Raw genomic sequence first — 17,159 nt, forward strand, 5'->3', positions numbered from 1 at the left:
GTTTCTGGGCTGCGGGTACTGTAATTACTGACGTCCACATCGACCTCTATCCATCCCCACTTGACCACTCGAGAGACTCCTCCCTCGTTTTGACAAATAATAGAACCCAAGCCGAAGCTAAACCATTACCAAGAGCATCAATCGTCTCAATATCTGAACCGGATTTCTCAATCACTACCAATCTTGCCTTGATAAGTGTTGCCCATATTCAAACTAGTTGTCCTGTTTGACACGGCACCAGTCCTTGTCCTAGTCGTAAGCCTGATTTACGAACAAGAGTGATCAAACTCTTTGGAAATGCCTTATAACACAACGGCGATACCCCCTCGGCGGGACCCGACCGGCCAAACTCAGCTGCCCTGTAAGCTTGTACCAAGACTCACCTCAGAAACTTCTGAGGCATCGCAACCCATTTTCTTTACTGACCACGTGATTATCCAGTGACGAGGGTGAAGAAGATCATAGCGCAGGACCAGGACGTACAGATGTGCTCGAATAATGCAGCTTTCATCATCACACTTGCTGCGGTTTGTCCTGCCCTACCCCGATAGGTATTACAGGGCTACGCTTGCTAAACGACTTATGTAGGAATTATTCGTCCAGCATATCGCCACTGAGGCTCACAACATGGCCAAGATGGACCGCAAGCCCAGGCGGAATATCCAGTACAAGGATTTTGGTAAGTCGGAAGGATTTGGAACCCCCTGCGTCTTTTGACAGTCTGCTAAAACGTCAAACACCAACACCAGCCAACGCAGTGGCGCATCAAGAAAGCCTCGAGTTCTTGACAGACGTTGTGCCCAAGACGATCGCGTTCAAGGACATTAAGGAGCGCGCATCTAACACGCAGGCGCGTCTCAGAGGCGAGAAGCCAGCCGCTGATGCTGAGCCGCCTGCGCTGATGCCCAATGGCAAGCGGCAAAAATCGCTACTGAACGGGGATGAATCAGTCATCAGTAACGGGTTCAGTCACGGAAGGCACAGCATCCTATCCGAAGATGACCCAAGCAGGCAGTTGGAGCTGGAGATGAGGCAGGCTGGCGGTAAGGATCAAGACCAGGACGTCGACATGACTGGATAGTGGCAAGTCCGGAGATGACTTCCGGAACGGGCCACTCGTAATGTTCACAAGCACAATGATGGCGGAGTTGCGCAGAGACGGACCTCCAGCCAATGCTCTACTGTAATGCAGTCAACAAGATGATGTACTTGAATACTTGTCTTGGTATAAGACCTTCTAGTCAAACCCCACAGCAAAACTTTTGGAAACCGAATGTGAAAGACAAACATAGCATTGGCAAGATGGGCCAGTAACTCCTTGTCGATACGCCAACCCTTGGGTAATATGCACGTTTCTTCGCAAATATAAATCGGGTTAATTCCATAGCCAAAGTTTATTCCTCCATCATGTCGCTCGCATGGATGCCAGCCGGTAACCTCCCTTCGTTCAGCTCCTTCTCCAACCTCAAGATCTCGTCCAAACTCTTTGCATTCTTGATGCGCTCCTGCAGCCTCTGGCGCTCTTCGTCGGTGAGCTTGATGCGGGAGAGCTTTGAGCCGGCTGTTGACGGCGCATTGGCCGACTTTGCAGCCTTGTCCAAGGAACTGGCTTTGGTCCCAATGATCTTGAGAAACGAAACTCGTTAAACCGTGACTTGTGGCCATGAAGGTCATGCAAGACCCAGAAGCTAAATCTTTGCTTACCTTAAGAGCAAGCTCTGTAGGCTCCGCCTCGGTGCCAAAGATTTCTGTAGCGTGTTCCCGCTCCGCCTGCTTGACTTTTTGGAAGTCGAGAAACCTGACACTTGGGCACCTCCAAAGAACCCAGTAGCGATAGTTCTATCGCGACAGCAACAGTTAGAAAACACATGAAGACATCCCCAGAAAAAAGCAGAGCACAACTCAAGGCGATAACAAACCTCCTTCTTCGCCACAGGGTTGTCCATCAGCACCAAGTGCGTCAGCTTCTTGAAACCCTTGAGCGGATCCAGGTCCGCCAGCTCGCTCAGGTTGTTCGACGCCAGCTGCAGGTTCGTCAGGTTCGGTATCGCATTGGCCAGCGCGGGCTGTATGCTGACGATACGGTTCCTGGCGAGGAGCAGCGTCCGTATGCGGGGCGACAGTGGGAAGTTGCCAAGGGTCAGGATGTCGTTGTCGGTAAAGTCGATGGCATCTTGCGGACCGGCGACACCCAGGTTCTCAATGGCTGGTATTCGATGTCCTAAAGGTTCGGCAGCGGCGCGGAAAGAGAGAAAGAGGCCGAGATATCAATTCTGCCCTCGCACTCGTCAAAGTGTAGCATCTGCTCTTTTCGGGACGCACATACCTCGAAGGTCGAGCTCTCGCTCCTTCAGAGGGTTAAGGTAGGAGAGGGAGTGGTTAATGAGGTCTGCATTGAGCCTCATGATGGGCGGTTTACTTTTCCGGTCTTTACCTGGATGGAAAGACTTGGATAGGATGCCTCTTTGGTATCTTTACAGAAAAGGTATTTTTTGCCGTTGCCGCCGATGACGCATGGGTTGTCATGTCCTGGTATCTTTAGCATGTCGCGGTGTAATGCGCCGGGCGGTTTGAATGGCGGCGGGATGAAAGCTCCTGTCCCGCTCGCAAGCCCTGGAGGTAGCGTGGAGAAAATTGTGGGCGATAAGACCGCTAGGCGCACGATAAGCCATGCGCTATAATAAGTCCAGGGTACCTTGGAAAGCTAGAAGCATGACTCGGCATGGTTTAATCCAGGAGAGCGACGGTTGGTGATGCAGGGTAAGATGACTATCCAATTAATTTCAAGTGGAAGATGCGGCGGAGTTCGGATTGGGTTTCACAATATATAAATATATGAAGTCTTAGTCTACATCTTTTGAACAGTCGCTTTTTTATGGCATTAATGCTTTGGGCTAAGAGATTAACACTGTAGCCTCTTCCCCTTCCAATAGACAACTCGTGTCCAAGGCGTCCTACCTAGCTTCTTCTCTCGGGCTAAGGTTACCAAGCTCTGGGATGTCTTCGTCGTCTTTATCCTCCGCTGGAAGCACCCCGTCGGCCTGCGGGACTGCTTCGTACCCAGACCCGGCACTTGACGCCGCAGCTTCAGTCGGGCAACTCTCGTCCTTGCGTCCAATGATGACATTGCCAGCAACCAGCATTGAAGCGCCAAGCCACCAGAGAGGCGGGAGCGATTCGGAAAAGATGACCAAACCCAGCAATGCAGTCAAAACAAAGTTGGAGGAGGTGTTCATGATGGACACCTGGGTCGTTGAATTTCCTTTGGCAAGTGCCTGGGTGAAGAGTGTCCACATCTGTCATGACACAGAAATGTCAGCAGCTTGTTGGTCGATGCCAAGTGTGATCTCGCATGCCCTAGAGCTCTAGAGGGGGAGGTCGGCACGCTGTTTGCCGGATGAGCTGCGAACCTTCTTGTTCCAGCACTATCAAGTCCGAGAGGAAGCTCGAACCTATAGCAGATATATGAAAAGACCAAGGTAACTTACAACACCGTTAAAGAGCAGATTCAGACCAAAGAACCCCTGAACAAGAGGTCAGCGTAAGCGGACACGCCCATCGATCGTTCCCATTCTGGAACAAAGTTGAGAACCTACCGCTCGTACAACAGCTTCAACTGTGCCTTCAATTGCGGACATGCCAAGCACTCGTGCTATACTTTGTGAGAAGCTCGAAGTGAGTTCGGTGGTAGTTCTGGTCATCAATGTGAGTAAAGCATGCCGCGTGGGTATTTGCATATAGATTAAAGCTGGTGATAATAGATAGCTGGCATAACGAGTGCATTTTATACGGCGAGATCCACAGCAACCGGTGCTTGCTCCCTTGCCACAGCCCGCTACGTATACAGATCCATTCAGCAAGGGCAAAAGCATGTACTTACAACTTGGCCATGACTCCGTTCAGCGCAGCGCAAGCGCCGCTCGCGACGGCATAGACAATCCATTTGTTTCGGTGGCTCCAGGTCATGTTGGTCGGATGCTGCTCGCCGGATGCGTTGGACTCTGGTCCGTCGCCCGCGAGGAGCGCGCTTTGTTCCGTAGCAGCAGGTTCCATCGCTCTTTTATGGGCGTCGCGAGGATCTGCAGCGGCTGTCGTCACAGCCTGTTGGCGACGACGGAGCATGGGGCTTAGCTATGTTGCACGCGGCAAAGGTCCCAATGAGCAGTCAGACTCTGCCAACGTGCCCCAGCGAATGCGGCTATGCTTGGTTGAGGTTTGAGCAAGGCGTCACCCACAGGCTGAGTGGAGAAAAAAGTCAGGCCCCTGTAACAGCGTCCTGAGAGCTTATAAACAGGCAGGAAAAATAAAACGCGCTACAAACTTGGGTAGGAGGTAGGTAGCCACGATAGATATCTTGGTTGGTTTGTTGTTTTGCATGACCTGCCTTCCACGGTATATGTTTCGGAGCAAGCTCGCCCTGGAAATCGTGCAAGATCCGCCTAGTGTACGGAATCCCCACTGGGCTGAATGACAAGGATAAGCGCGTGTCATTTCAAAGGTTCCCGGCATTCCACGGCACGAAAAGACGTCACCGCTCCAGCTACCTAATATTGGTATTCAACGGACATCGCTTTCACAATATCAACAGTGATAAAGGCTCTATGAACACTATACAAAGGCCTGTGCTGAAACAATGAGTGGGTAGGCCTCCCATAGTGTTGCAAATGCATCGAAACTGGTTCGTCCCAACTGCGCAGTAACTCAGCAGGCAATAGGAAAATGAATTCGAGACATTGGGAGTACTTGCAAAGCTGTTCTATGGGTTATGACTGGCCCAAAACTGGCAACCCAGCCTGTTCATTCTGTAAGTAGGTGAGTGTGCAAACATCAAGTCCCTAAGAGAGAAGAAAAAAAAAAGAAACGTCTGCCCAAGTAACGCCATCCTACCGAGCACCTTCAAAGTGCATGATCCAGAACGCCGTTAGACTCCCTCAGCGGGAATCGCAAAATAATGAGCAAAGAAGACAAGCAAACAGTTACAGAAACTGCAGACACTCTGTCTGGAAAAGCAGCCAGTTCCTTTTGATCTCCTCCAATCTCTGTGTATGCCATGGGCGACATGGTCATTCACTCGCCACTAGCCGTCATCCTCGTCTTTGACATCGGGCGAATCCTCACGCTTCAAGTGAGCATTGGCATACAGCGTCGGCGCTGCAGAATAAGGGCTACGTTCAGTCTTGAACTCAGGCTCCTCCTTCTTGACCTTTGCGCTACTCTTCGACTGCGATCCCCTCTTCGCTCTCGACTCTCGTCTACGTGGCGATTTGACTTGCGGAACAGGTGTGTCCTAAGCATCTGTTCCAGGACGTTTGGCATTGCAGCTAACAATCTTGACTTTGTCGGCTTGGATGGTCTGATTGCCACCATCCAGCTTAAAGTTAATGTTCTTGATCACAAAGGTCCATACGTCGTCGCAAAAGCGGTAGTTGTCGAGAGCTCCCTGTGATTTGAGAAAGGGTGGGTGAGTTAACGTGGACATTGAGGCCGGTGCAGCGCGTAACAGATTTGCGTATATGGGATGAACTGACCTTGAACTGAAGTCTGGCTTTGACTTTCTCTTGCAAAGTCTCAGCCACAACACGATCAAAATTCGCCAGAATCTTCATGGCGAGTTGAGGGTTGATACGATCGTTCGTGATGAGATCGTCCAGAGCATCTGTGAGACATATGCCCAGACTGTATTCGGAAATGGTGAGGTTAGCAGGCTTCCTCAATGTATAGCATACCCATGGCTGGTATTTTCAGCAGATCACTTGTCAAATGTACCTAGTACGGCGGTAGAGCTCATAGAAGGTTTCTTCTTTCTTGGTAGCCATGATTGCTGCTATAATCTCAACCGCCGCCGATGTGTTGAGTGGATTTGATAATGGTGATGGTTGTGAGGCCAACGGTATTTATAGGAATTACGAGGCGAAGCTCGCACGTCACAGCAGGCAGACGTGACGGATGTTGATGCCTGAGGCGCCAAGAGTGCGATAAGCCTTATCTGAATACCTTAGTTTCGGAGGGTGTGATTACAGCATCAGGTATCCACCCTGCCAAACGAGGTGCCTCGAGCCCCAGCCTGGACAAGCGACCGAATCCCGAGATGCAAGCGATGACGGCGTCGCCTTGTTCATACAACAGACTAGCAACGCGAACAACAAAACCGTCAAAATGAGCTTAACTTATGGACTCGGGGGCACTGGGTCTGCCCTCGCAGTGGTAGGAGCATGTGAGTGGATAATTTTCGCCAGGTCTCTGCGTTTGTGTTGATGTGCACATTTGGCTGACAGTTTCTCACCTGAGCTTCTAGACATGCTCTTTACTGGCAGTGGTGAATCCTTTGACGTACGCGACACCGAGTCGACCCTTCCATTCTACACGACGTAACAGACGCTTACTTTGCACGAAACAAAAACAGATCGGGGCTACCATTGAAGAGATATCACCTTTCGCGTGGGCCAGCTTGGGCATTGCGCTATGCATTGGATTGTCCGTTGTTGGAGCTGCTTGGTACGTAGCCACTGGTGCTCTTGAGACGGTCATTCTTTCAAGCTCTGCTTTCTTTAAGAGGATCCATCCGAGAGCTTCGTGCCTCGATCTGTCCAGAGTCACAGATCGCGTTTAAAGCTTCCAAACACTAGCTAACAATAGCTGCATCGCCACAGGGGCATCTTCATCACAGGTTCCTCCATCCTTGGAGGTGGTGTTAAGGCTCCTCGAATCCGGACCAAGAACTTGATCTCAATTATCTTTTGTGAGGTCGTCGCCATCTATGGAGTCATCATGGCCATCGTCTTCCAGGCCAAAATCAACACCCTCGACCGCACCGGCTACTACTCTGCCAACGCGTACTTTACAGGTTATGCTCTCTTCTGGTCAGGCCTGACCGTTGGCGCGTGTAACCTCATATGCGGCGTTGCTGTTGGAATCAATGGCAGTGGTGCTGCATTGGCCGATGCTGCGGACCCGACCTTGTATGCACACCCTTCCTGCAGACTTCGCAACCAGCAGGAACACTTGACTAACCATTGATATTTTAACCATTAGGTTCGTCAAGATTCTCGTCATTGAGATTTTCAGCTCTATTCTCGGCCTCTTTGGACTCATTATTGGTCTCCTCACGTCGGGCAAGGCCAATGACTTTGGATCCAGTGGATGAAAAACACGGGTATTAGTCGTACTACTCGTTGGACCCGCCGTGTCGCTTCGGCAATCTCAAAGGCGGGTTTGTCGCAGAGGTATGTGACACATGTGCGTTTATACAACTAGTATCTGCCTCCATGTAAAATAGCAGAATATCATCACATCGAGCGAGCCGCATAATTGTCGGCTTTGCCTTCAAAGCGGCGCAGGAGGGAAATTGGGTTTTTGCATCAGGATACCTTGCCGGCATAGGAAACACATGGAAAGACACGTTAAAAGTAGACACGATACAGTCTGCGCCTGTACAAAATGACGTTATCTATTGGCCGGGCTCCCAGTCATTGCAGGTGAAGAATCAGTTGTTTCCGTGAATGGCGCCCATTAATAAAGCAACTGCCTGCTCACCCTTCTTCATCGGCCCAGCCCCGTTGGGGAGACATAGGAGCGCGTTGGCACCCTTCAAGCTTCCGACCTTGGAACTCCTTTGCCCGCCAGTACTATTCGCCGAGAGCAAGCCATCAGCCCCAACAGAGACGACAGCACGGTGGTACTCTGGCCGTGTTTTGTCCAGCGGGAAATCATGCGCCAACGTCACGGGGATCTTGGGCAGCCCAACTGCTTGTAGCCCAGAGAGACGGTGCAGTGATGGCAGGACAAATATATGAAAAGTCACAAGAGCCGAGGCAGGGTTCCCCGGAAGCGAAAAGATGACCTTTTGGGCCCGCTCGCCCGAGTTGTCCTTGACAGGGACTGTGGCGAAGGTGGTTGGTTTCCCAGGCTTCATAGAGACGCGGCCGAAATGGATGGTACCGCCGAGAGAACGCTCAATAGTCGGCTTGAGCAGATCGAGCTCACCCATAGATACACCGCCCGTGGTAATGACGACATCGGCTTGTCTCAGGGCGCTCCTCAACGTCTCCTCGAGACGTCCGGGCTTGTCCGTTTCGATGCCCATGTCAATGACCTCGTAGCCCCAATGTCTGGCGGCCGCGATAAGGGTCGGTCGGTTCGTGTCGCGAACTTCGCCCAACCGTAGCTCTCCTGGCCGGTCATGTTGAACAATCTCATCACCAGTCGACAAGACGGCAATGGTTGGACGGCGAAATACTTGCACCTCGTCGACTCCAACGGCAGCGAGCGAGCCTATCTCTCCTCCAGCAGCCGAAACTTGCTCGTACTTGCGTAGCACGACAGTGCCTCGTTCTATGTCGCTCCCCACCTCCCTGATATTTTCACCATCATTGACGCCCTCTGCTAGAACTTCTACCTCCTTCTCCTCGTTGCCATCGTCTGTTTTAGTCTTCAGGAGAGTGTCCTCGACCATGATCACTGCGGTCGCTCCTGGCGGAAGAGGCGCTCCGGTCGTGATCCTGGCGATTTCACCCTCCTTCAGAGGAGGGACTTCTCCTGGAGAGGCATGCGAGACCGAGACCACAGGGAAAACGCCACGCATGTTGCCATCCTTGGGCACGACGACAGCATACCCGTCCACAATGCTGGCTCTGAAAGCCGGCACATTCTCCTTTGCTTTCACGTCCTCGGCTAGCACTGCACCCACGAGGCCACTGTTGACCTTGCGCGTCTCAATGGTGGGGGTTGGGGTCTGCGTTTTAATGGCGTTTAGGGCTTCGTCGACCGAAAGCATTGGATATGGTGATTCGCGATGTCGACGAGTTGGTCCCAGGTTGGGATCATTCGACATTGGGCTAGAGTCTGGTTTTGTGTGCCGAACTAGGTTGTCGTGTCCATGATGGTGGTGGTGATGATGATGATGATGGTACGAGGAGCCTCTTGACTGGCTTTCAGCGGCCAAAACTCCAGCCTCTTGCTCCAACTTTTCCACTCCTCCAGAGTGCAGTTGACGCGAGTTGGCCCCGGATGCTTGAACACAAGCATGTGGCAGGAGTTTAATAACGGCTTGAAGATTCTCTTTGGCCCCCTTTGGAGAGCCTGGAAGTGTCACGATGATGGTCCCATTTCGAACTCCGGCCACAGGCCTGGACATCATTGCAACTTCAAGCTGTCAGCAACAGGATGATTAAAGGCCAAGTGCTAAAAGTAGCAAGCTTACAGGGAGTAACGTTTAGTGACGCTGCGATCATGCCATGGACAAGTCCAGGAGCTTGCTTGTGCAACAGCGGACCGACGGCCTGTGGATGGCAGGATAAAAAGTCACTAAATTGGCCGTGTGATATTTACCTATAAGCCAAAAACTTCAAATCTCATATGAGGTAAAATGCCATCCTCAGGGCTGCATACCTCGGGAGTATGATCCTCTACAGCAAAGCCAGTCCCTCCAGTTGTGAGAATCAGGTTAACAGCGTCGGCTGTGTCGGTCCATGACATCACTTGTCGTTGAATGTCAGAAATAGAGTCGGTAACGATGCCTGCCTGAACGACAGTCCATTGCCCGGCCCCATCTTTGTCAAAAACATCCTGGAGTATAGCAGTGGTTGCGTCGGTTGAAGGATTGTGAGCTGCCGTTGTTGAGACAACCAAGATGGCTGCTTTGAGGGGCTGTTTGGACATTATGACTTGGTCGAAATGCGGCAGCTAGTTTGAGGTATAAATGAAATGACCAACAGACTGCCCATCCAAGTACCTAAATTACCGGTTCGAACTGTGGCGGAGATGCGATTGTAGCAAGTTTTTATTACTTCAGTGGACAGTCTGCCCAACCGGGTGAGGTACTGTAAGAGACGTCAACTTGAGCGGGCCAGGTACCTGGAGATAATAGAAACCTCCGTAATGGAACAGTAATAAGGCTATGAGGGGAAGCTGCTCCCCAAGTGAGGGTAGCTCCAGCATGAATCGTAACCCTAACCCAGCATGAAAATCCCTACCTCGACCCCCATAATCAATTGCGACGCGCAACTCAACAGCCAAAACCAGTAAATATTCAAGTCCATGAACATTTAAACTGTCAAAAAAAGTCACCGCACTAAAGCCAAAATCACGACATGGTTCGTATCAAGGAGCGGTATCTACTAGTGAATATCCTCTACCCCGACGCGCTCAAGGACGTCAAACCAAACGAACCGGACCTCGCCGTCCTTCACAAGCCAACGACAAACGACTTGACACCCCAGGCCATCCTGAGAGCAATTAGGGAACAAGTCAGAATATTGTTTGGAGACTACGGGTCTGGTCTTATTGAGCGAAACCTCTTGGGTAAGTTGGCATTATTTCGGGCTCCGTGACCCGTAGCGGTTTCCACGTGGGTTTCCTTCATCTGACATAATTTATAGTCAAATATTTGTCCAATGCCACTTCAACATTTATCCTTCGTGTCCATCGGGAGCAATATCGCCTCGTATGGGCGGCCCTGACTTTTATGGATGACCTCCCCATCAAGAACGGGCAAACCTGCACCTTTCGTGTTGTCCACGTCGGGGGCACGATGCGGAAGGTTGAGACAGCTGCGATAAGGCGGCACAAGGCGCTGAAGCTCGCTGTCGAAAAGCAAATGGCTGGCAAAGAGTCTGACGTGCTGGACACGCTTTTTGGCTCAAGTGGTTCTGTCCAGCGCATGCAGGGTGTGGTTCTTGACGCTGATGATGACGATGAAAGCGCCGGCGAGGGGGACGAGGAAGAGGACGAGGATGACGGCTGATCTTCGTCCAAACCTACAACTGATCCCAGGGTTGCCATCTCAGCCTTCACTTCTTTGTTCGAGTCACTGTAATGCCGCTGTCTGGGAACCGAGCACCTGGGCCTCCCATCAAGTCATCGTCGCCCTCTTCAGCAGCTGCTGCATCGGCTTCGGCCATGGCTTCTTGTGCCTTGACCTGTTCCTCCCATTCACGCTGCTCCATCTCGTCATAAGCCTCTTTGTTATCGATCCAGCGCTCCTGGATATCTTGGACCCCCATCAGGGAGCCCTCGTTGCGCATGGCTACTTGCCAAACGGTGTCGTTGGCTCCCTCGGCCCCACCAAAAACGTACCCGTTGGCACGATCGAGGACCCGGAGCAAATGCATCATACTTTTCTTATTCTCGACAGCCAAGACTTCGAACCGGACGAGCCCAAAGTCTTCAATCAAGTTTGCGACGGCTCGGTTTAGCTTGGCGAACTTTTCGCTGCGTAGCGACGGATTCTCGGCTTCGAGCTCGGGGAGGAGGTACGAAAGATCGTGGACCTCGGTATAAAAGTCGAGGTTGAAGGCTAGTCTGTCATATGAAGACACCTTGTCGATTTTGGTGAGGACATTGACATGGGAAAGATCCATCTGGAGCATGGCGCGCAAAGCGAGGAGGAGATTCGAGATGTACAACGATGGTTGAGTGAGGCAAATGCTGTCCGAGAGGTGAACAACCACAAGCTATAGCGAGACAATTTCATCTGTCAGCCGCTGTCTTCACGGGATGTCATGCCATCCTCATCCCCCGGGGCGGATCTTTGGTGGACAAATCACGTACTCTGTAGCCGAGCTTTTGTAACTTGAAGAAGATATTGCGCAATGAATTGTGATGTGTGTACAGCTCGACCTGGCCCGGGCAGTCGAATAGTATGTAGTCGTCCCCAAGCTCTTTCAGACCATCTTCCAACCACTCAAAGTTATGCTCCAGCTCTTCAATAGCGTAGAGGATGCCACCGTTTGGCCCCAAATTGTCGTCTCCCATGATTTCCTCCAGCGTGACAAGATTTCGTATGTCGAGGGCACATGGATAGCTCGTATGGTCATTGGCCGGGTCAAGGTTTACTACGGAACATGCTCTCCCTATTGCGCCTAGAAACTGATGCACTTTTAGGTTGACGCGGTCAGTCTCGATTTTGATCAGCTAGCTTGTATCAGTGCTGCGAGTGATGGGTGAACCAGACTTACTCCCATCACAGTAGGTGCTCTTCCCGGCGCCGGGAGATCCCACTACTAGCTGTCCAAAAGGCATAGTTACAAATGTATAGTTTTGGGAGTTACTAAAATCTCATGCAGTTGAGAACTTCTTATGCAGTTGGCCTGGTCTATCAAACACGATTTTCAACGCGGGGCGTTATTCGATCGCTTTCCAACGGGAACCCTGGAGAAGTTGCGTCAGAGGCGGGCCCACTCAAGCTTTGCCTACCTTACCTTGGTAAGTCAGGTAGGGAACCTTCCTACCCTGCAGATGCAACGGCAATGGCACCGGGGCAACGGGTCCGTTATCACCATGTGACACTCACACCAAACGAAGGTGATAACGGCAGCTCAAGCTCCATCTCCATTGAGCTCCCACGGGCCAACGACGCGGTCTGCAGCATCAGAACAAACGTGACTGGAGTAACTCATCTAATCTCAAGCAACAAAACACTACTCCCCCATACCATTTCACTTTCTTTTATTGAAGAAAACTGTGGATCTTGACGCAAATTCGGTATTTGCTTTCGGCAGCCCGTCCATCTTTGCTGCAGAGAATAAAAACAAATTGAAAATGTTCGAGGCTGAGCCGGCGCCGGGCGACTGCCCAACCGCCATGAAGTTTGCGCCTGGCTCTCGCAAACTATTGGTATCATCTATGGACGGCAACATTTACATGTATGAGCTGCAGGGCGAAGGGGAGGATGCCAGTGCGCCGCTCGTACGACAAATATCAATTGGCTGCCCGGTCTTGGATGTCACGTTTGGAAGCGACGACAAGGAAGGGTTCTGCACGGGGGCGGATTCCGCCATCAAGAGGTACGGAACGCGAGCTGGCAGCAAGGGCTCGGTTGCTGCACTGATGCTAACACTTCCTTTAGGGTTGACCTCGAGTCGGGGGATGTTACAGTTGTTGGAAAGCATGAGAAGCCAGCGAGGTGTATAATATACAGCCCCGAGTATTGTGAGTAGCGTATTGATGCATTAACAACTGTTGTGCACTGGAGCCCTAGCACTGACACCATGCAGCAATACTGGCCTCCGGCTCCTGGGACTGCACGCTGCAAATATGGAATGCAAAGGACTTGTCCAAAGACCCCATCATCGTGCAACTGCCAGTCAAGGTGCACGCCATGGCTGCAAGTAAAACAAAGCTTGTCGTTGGCATGCACAACCGCATGGTGCAAATTTTCGACCTCCCCGCCATAGCCCAGCTTCTCGAGTCCGGAGCAAGCGGCAGCGAGAGCGGCCTGAAGCCGTGGCAGCAGCGCGAGTCGTCCCTCAAGTTTATGACGAGAGCCATTGCATGTATGCCCAATGATGCCGGCTACGCGACCAGCAGTACGGAGGGCCGCGTTGCCGTCGAGTTCTTCGAGGATTCGGCAGAGGTCCAGGCTCGCAAGTACGCCTTCAAATGCCACCGTGGGCCTGATCCCAAGGACCCCGACACCGAGCTCATTTACCCGGTAGATTCGCTGGCTTTCCACCCAGAGTACCTGACCTTTGTCTCGGGTGGCGGTGATGGTCAGGTGGCGTTATGGGATTCCGAGGCCAAGAGACGTATGAAGATTTACCCGATGAACGGAGGGTTGGCAGCGCGCACGCTAGCCTTCTCGGCCGACGGAAGGTTTTTGGCCATCGGCACATGCCCAGGCTTCGAGGATACCATGGAGAACTACAGTGGCAAGGGACAATCACATGTTCTGATCCGCGAGCTCAGTGAGAAGGAGGTCAAGCCCAAGCCGAAGAAGTCAAAATGAGCCTTTACAGGTGGGCTCTATCGGGAGGCCGAGGACTCTAAAAGCTTGCAATCTGTTTGATGTACACATAGCGGAGAAAGGCTACTTATTGGGATGCTGTGAATAATACCCCTGAGTCGAGCTGGTCTCTTGTGTGCCGGTCTGGTGGAGCGCGACATATCCTGGAGAGGCCGTGACCGTGACCTTGTGCCGGGCATCCAAAATTCCGGGCTCTGTTCATCTCAAGCTTGATCAACATGCTTCCCTTGAGTTAGAAATCAAACCGACAGGCGCTACTCTACGGCGCATCTCAGGAAGACATATTCGTTGTTTGCAGTAGCTCCAGTTTGTTTGCGAGCAGAGCACGTTTCATGGTGACAAACCGATGGGCTATGTCATGCACAATGTCTTGGTGGCATTACGACGATCGCCACTACGGACCGACTCTACGTTGCAGCCTAGACTGTGCACCGCAGCGGAAACCCGTATACCCCAAACTTGATGATCATCCCCAATCAACCCGCATACCGGCAAGACCGGTAGAGAGTGCCCGTGGAAGATGCCCAGCCCAGTGTCAACAGATCTATATGGAATGTGGGGGTGGATCACTTTGACAAGAATACCCCAGTTCGCCGAGCCTCATGCCAGCCCGGAAAGAGGGGGTTTCTTAACCGCAAATTCCCTTCCCCTCATTCCACTTGCACGGTTCGGCAGATGTAAACCCATATTTTTTTTCCCCCACAGGGGAGACATTCAAGCTGTTCAGGGTCTCGGTTCGGCTTGGCCAAATCTCTTACACTACTGTAAGTGGTAATCAAGCTGGACTGATTTGCGGTCGATCCCGAGTTCATTTGCCATCGTTGCTTGGTCCGTCTGTTCAACCACGTTTGTTTGACTAGGAACACCATTGTACACTGAAACGCCCATCATCCTCGCTAGCCTGGAGGTGACCAATTCCTGCTAGCTGCCATGTTGAATCCTACCCTGTTGGTACTTTACAATGCGGCCTGGTTTAGGTCAATATGGCGCATCTTCACTTGTACTAGTCGGGCACTTGGCAGCAGCTTGCGGGAGGGGAGGGGAACGGATCATGTCATGCTCAAGAATTGCAGTTTCACATTAAAGCTAATCTTCTCTAAGCATATGGTTACAGCTATGAGAAGGGAACAACAGGAATAATAAGTGAGCTTGGGTGTTCAGCGCCAAGATATACTCGGTGCTCTCCCCTGTTGAGCTCATGCTCCGGGCGAGGACCAGAAAATGAGTTGTATTCGGCGATGCTGGGGTACTGCCCACCGATCTGTGGTCGAATGAGTTTTAGTTTGAGATTCAAAACAAAACATATGAACAAGGCCTGGATTCGCTAGAAAATTCGGGAAATAACTTACCCTCACGCTGACCTGCTCGCCGGCGTCAAAGTCGGTACCCATGGCCCAGATGCCAATCTCGAGCTTGACGACGTTGCCAGGGGTGATCTTCTCCTGCTTCTCGTGCGGGTGGAAGGGGAACTGCGGATGTATGCTCTTGGAGCTGTCGATGGCGCGTTGTGACGCCCTGAGGATGCCCATGGGGCCAAGGTGCAGGTTCAAACTGGCCATGTCCTTTTCGGGAATGTCCTCTATCCGCTCCACGGGCGTGGCCTTGAAGGGCATGTTGAGGTGCATGAGCGGCTTTCCATCCTTGTCCTTTTTTCGGATGATGGCAAAGACGGTAAAGTCGTCACGGGTGTCGCAAGAGACGTAAACAACGGCCTTGGGCAGACCGATCAGGCGAGACTTCTCGGGAAAGACGTAGCTGAACTCTGCAAAGCTCTTGTGGTCCTCTGAGTTGTAGGAGACACTGGCAGCCGAGGGTGTGGTGGTCGTCGCCAGACCGCCGTTGGGCTGGAAGAACAGCTCCCTGTACTCTGTGTTGGGCACCGGGAAATCCGGGATCACAATGTCGTCGATGGCTTCCCTGTTTCCGAACTGCAGTGCCGACCACCGAACCTTGGGCGTCTTTTCTTCCCATTTGTTGTCGATAGCTCTGAGGTAGCGGTCGAAAAATTCCCGCAGTTCCTCGTGAGCATGTTCCTCGCAGTAGAGCTCGTACCACTCTTGCTTGCTGCTCCAATGAATCCACTTTTGGTTTCCTGGGATCTCCATCCACGCCCTGATGCAGCCCATGGTGTGGATGGAGCTGACATCTGAGCCACGGATGTAGGCTGGACACTTGATCTTGGTCATGTCGACCCGCTTGTCCTTCCAGTACTTGTTTTGCGTCGGCGACCGGCGGTACATTTCGGAAAAGTCCTCAAGGCCCGAGTTGGGCTGTCCACGCACGATGGCCTTGGCAATAAGGTCAAAGTTGCTCATGGAGAACCAGCCACCTCTGCAGAATTGCTCGCGGTACATATCAGCCATGCCCTCCCAAGGCGCAATGGCCTTGAGGGACGGGGGTTGCTGAGCGGCGATGAACCACTGCGCAATCGCCAATGCCGAGTTGCCAGCCATGCCTACGTTTCCGTTGCACCATGGCAATTTGGCAACGGCCTCCACCACGTCGTAACCGTCTTCGGCATCCTGGCTGCCCATGACACAGATCTGGCCATCACTGTTGCCAGTGCCGCGAGTGTCAACGCTCACGATGGCGTAGCCCTTGGGGCACCACCAGGCCGGGTCCAGACCCTCGAACTTCTCGAGTCCGCTGAGCCTGTCCTTGGGAACACAGCAGTGCCATGTGGTGATGGGAAGCATATCAAGGGCCGAGTACTTCTTGCCGTAGAAGGACCAGCTGAGAACAGCCGGGACCTTTTCTGTGGTGCCTGCGGGACGGTACACATCTATGTAGAGACGAACCCCATCGCGGACAACGACCTCGACGTCGTGCTCAAGGATGATGTCGCTGTCGAGAGCCTTGGCGCCTTGCGACTCGAAAGGTTTTGAGCCGGCCTTTAAGGTCTCAACTTTGCCTGGATGGAAGCCTGTGTAGCCGTTCTCGCCAACCTTGGGCTCGCCGATTCGCCTTGTGGCGACCTGAACGGGAGCAGGCATATTAGTTTCTGGGCTTGTGTGCAATGAGATATTAGAGGAGGGGTGAGGTGGGAGAGAGAAGTAAGTATGCGTGCAATGTCTGGATGGCAATCGTAGGCTGGAACAGTCTCAACGAGCGCAGGGTGGTCTTGACAGTGTGGGAGTAAAGGAAACGAGCATGAACAGTCAGTCACTTTGGTTGGGGGAGACACCATCCCACATTATACTACAGCTTCTTTCTGTAAGCCCGGGCGGAGAAGTGGATGCATCTTGTTTGGCATCGTGCTTTCCGTGTTCGGGTAGTAAATCTCCCTCGGCATCATGATGAACCGACCCGGACGCAGGACGGGTACTCCGAGTGCGCGGGCTTACATTCCGAAGGGTTCTCGAAGGAGTATGTATACGTTGGGACTTTTGCTTAAGAGTTTTACATGTGGCTGGGTCCA

At 52.2% G+C, this 17,159-nt stretch overlaps 10 protein-coding genes across 10 annotated transcripts; 4 read left to right on the top strand and 6 right to left on the bottom strand.

Annotated features, from left to right (window-relative positions):
- The first annotated feature begins 27 nt into the window (after nt 1–27).
- On the top strand, nt 28–1,405 carry MGG_06105 (uncharacterized protein). Its single transcript, XM_003711922.1, has 4 exons — nt 28–361; nt 442–527; nt 589–679; nt 750–1,405. Exons 1-4 carry the CDS (start codon nt 298–300, stop codon nt 1,079–1,081), a joined length of 573 nt encoding a protein of 190 aa, XP_003711970.1. The 5' UTR covers nt 28–297; the 3' UTR covers nt 1,082–1,405.
- On the bottom strand, nt 1,166–2,608 carry MGG_13209 (U2 small nuclear ribonucleoprotein A). The gene is made up of 4 exons (XM_003711923.1): nt 2,327–2,608; nt 1,920–2,221; nt 1,705–1,839; nt 1,166–1,625 (listed from the first exon to the last, which is right to left on the bottom strand). Exons 1-4 carry the CDS (start codon nt 2,403–2,405, stop codon nt 1,395–1,397), a joined length of 747 nt encoding a protein of 248 aa, XP_003711971.1. The 5' UTR covers nt 2,406–2,608; the 3' UTR covers nt 1,166–1,394.
- A 179-nt stretch (nt 2,609–2,787) lies between these two features.
- On the bottom strand, nt 2,788–4,440 carry MGG_13208 (uncharacterized protein). Its single transcript, XM_003711924.1, has 4 exons — nt 3,881–4,440; nt 3,597–3,693; nt 3,489–3,524; nt 2,788–3,296 (listed from the first exon to the last, which is right to left on the bottom strand). Exons 1-4 carry the CDS (start codon nt 4,120–4,122, stop codon nt 2,955–2,957), a joined length of 717 nt encoding a protein of 238 aa, XP_003711972.1. The 5' UTR covers nt 4,123–4,440; the 3' UTR covers nt 2,788–2,954.
- Nucleotides 4,441–4,536: 96 nt separating this feature from the next.
- MGG_06107 (transcription initiation factor IIA gamma chain) lies at nt 4,537–5,922 on the bottom strand. The gene is made up of 3 exons (XM_003711925.1): nt 5,767–5,922; nt 5,529–5,676; nt 4,537–5,440 (listed from the first exon to the last, which is right to left on the bottom strand). The coding sequence occupies exons 1-3, from the start codon at nt 5,814–5,816 to the stop codon at nt 5,288–5,290; spliced, it is 351 nt and encodes a 116-aa protein (XP_003711973.1). The 5' UTR covers nt 5,817–5,922; the 3' UTR covers nt 4,537–5,287.
- A 144-nt stretch (nt 5,923–6,066) lies between these two features.
- MGG_06108 (vacuolar ATP synthase proteolipid subunit) lies at nt 6,067–7,584 on the top strand. Its single transcript, XM_003711926.1, has 5 exons — nt 6,067–6,214; nt 6,296–6,330; nt 6,404–6,495; nt 6,651–6,959; nt 7,033–7,584. The coding sequence occupies exons 1-5, from the start codon at nt 6,157–6,159 to the stop codon at nt 7,142–7,144; spliced, it is 606 nt and encodes a 201-aa protein (XP_003711974.1). The 5' UTR covers nt 6,067–6,156; the 3' UTR covers nt 7,145–7,584.
- Nucleotides 7,341–9,886, bottom strand: MGG_06109 (gephyrin). Its single transcript, XM_003711927.1, has 3 exons — nt 9,388–9,886; nt 9,200–9,278; nt 7,341–9,141 (listed from the first exon to the last, which is right to left on the bottom strand). Exons 1-3 carry the CDS (start codon nt 9,655–9,657, stop codon nt 7,484–7,486), a joined length of 2,007 nt encoding a protein of 668 aa, XP_003711975.1. The 5' UTR covers nt 9,658–9,886; the 3' UTR covers nt 7,341–7,483.
- A 110-nt stretch (nt 9,887–9,996) lies between these two features.
- MGG_15229 (Rpp14 family protein) lies at nt 9,997–11,696 on the top strand. The gene is made up of 2 exons (XM_003711928.1): nt 9,997–10,299; nt 10,377–11,696. Exons 1-2 carry the CDS (start codon nt 10,089–10,091, stop codon nt 10,739–10,741), a joined length of 576 nt encoding a protein of 191 aa, XP_003711976.1. The 5' UTR covers nt 9,997–10,088; the 3' UTR covers nt 10,742–11,696.
- Nucleotides 10,063–12,130, bottom strand: MGG_06110 (ATP-binding domain 1 family member B). Its single transcript, XM_003711929.1, has 3 exons — nt 11,955–12,130; nt 11,548–11,873; nt 10,063–11,450 (listed from the first exon to the last, which is right to left on the bottom strand). Exons 1-3 carry the CDS (start codon nt 12,016–12,018, stop codon nt 10,788–10,790), a joined length of 1,053 nt encoding a protein of 350 aa, XP_003711977.1. The 5' UTR covers nt 12,019–12,130; the 3' UTR covers nt 10,063–10,787.
- Nucleotides 12,131–12,317: 187 nt separating this feature from the next.
- On the top strand, nt 12,318–15,581 carry MGG_06111 (mitotic checkpoint protein BUB3). Its single transcript, XM_003711930.1, has 3 exons — nt 12,318–12,782; nt 12,845–12,927; nt 12,993–15,581. The coding sequence occupies exons 1-3, from the start codon at nt 12,538–12,540 to the stop codon at nt 13,721–13,723; spliced, it is 1,059 nt and encodes a 352-aa protein (XP_003711978.1). The 5' UTR covers nt 12,318–12,537; the 3' UTR covers nt 13,724–15,581.
- Nucleotides 14,799–17,031, bottom strand: MGG_06112 (hydrolase). The gene is made up of 2 exons (XM_003711931.1): nt 15,091–17,031; nt 14,799–15,002 (listed from the first exon to the last, which is right to left on the bottom strand). The coding sequence occupies exons 1-2, from the start codon at nt 16,732–16,734 to the stop codon at nt 14,856–14,858; spliced, it is 1,791 nt and encodes a 596-aa protein (XP_003711979.1). The 5' UTR covers nt 16,735–17,031; the 3' UTR covers nt 14,799–14,855.
- Between the last annotated feature and the right edge of the window lie 128 nt (nt 17,032–17,159).

This window comes from Pyricularia oryzae, chromosome 3 (assembly GCF_000002495.2).
Source record: "Pyricularia oryzae 70-15 chromosome 3, whole genome shotgun sequence".
Lineage (NCBI taxonomy): Eukaryota > Fungi > Ascomycota > Sordariomycetes > Magnaporthales > Pyriculariaceae > Pyricularia > Pyricularia oryzae.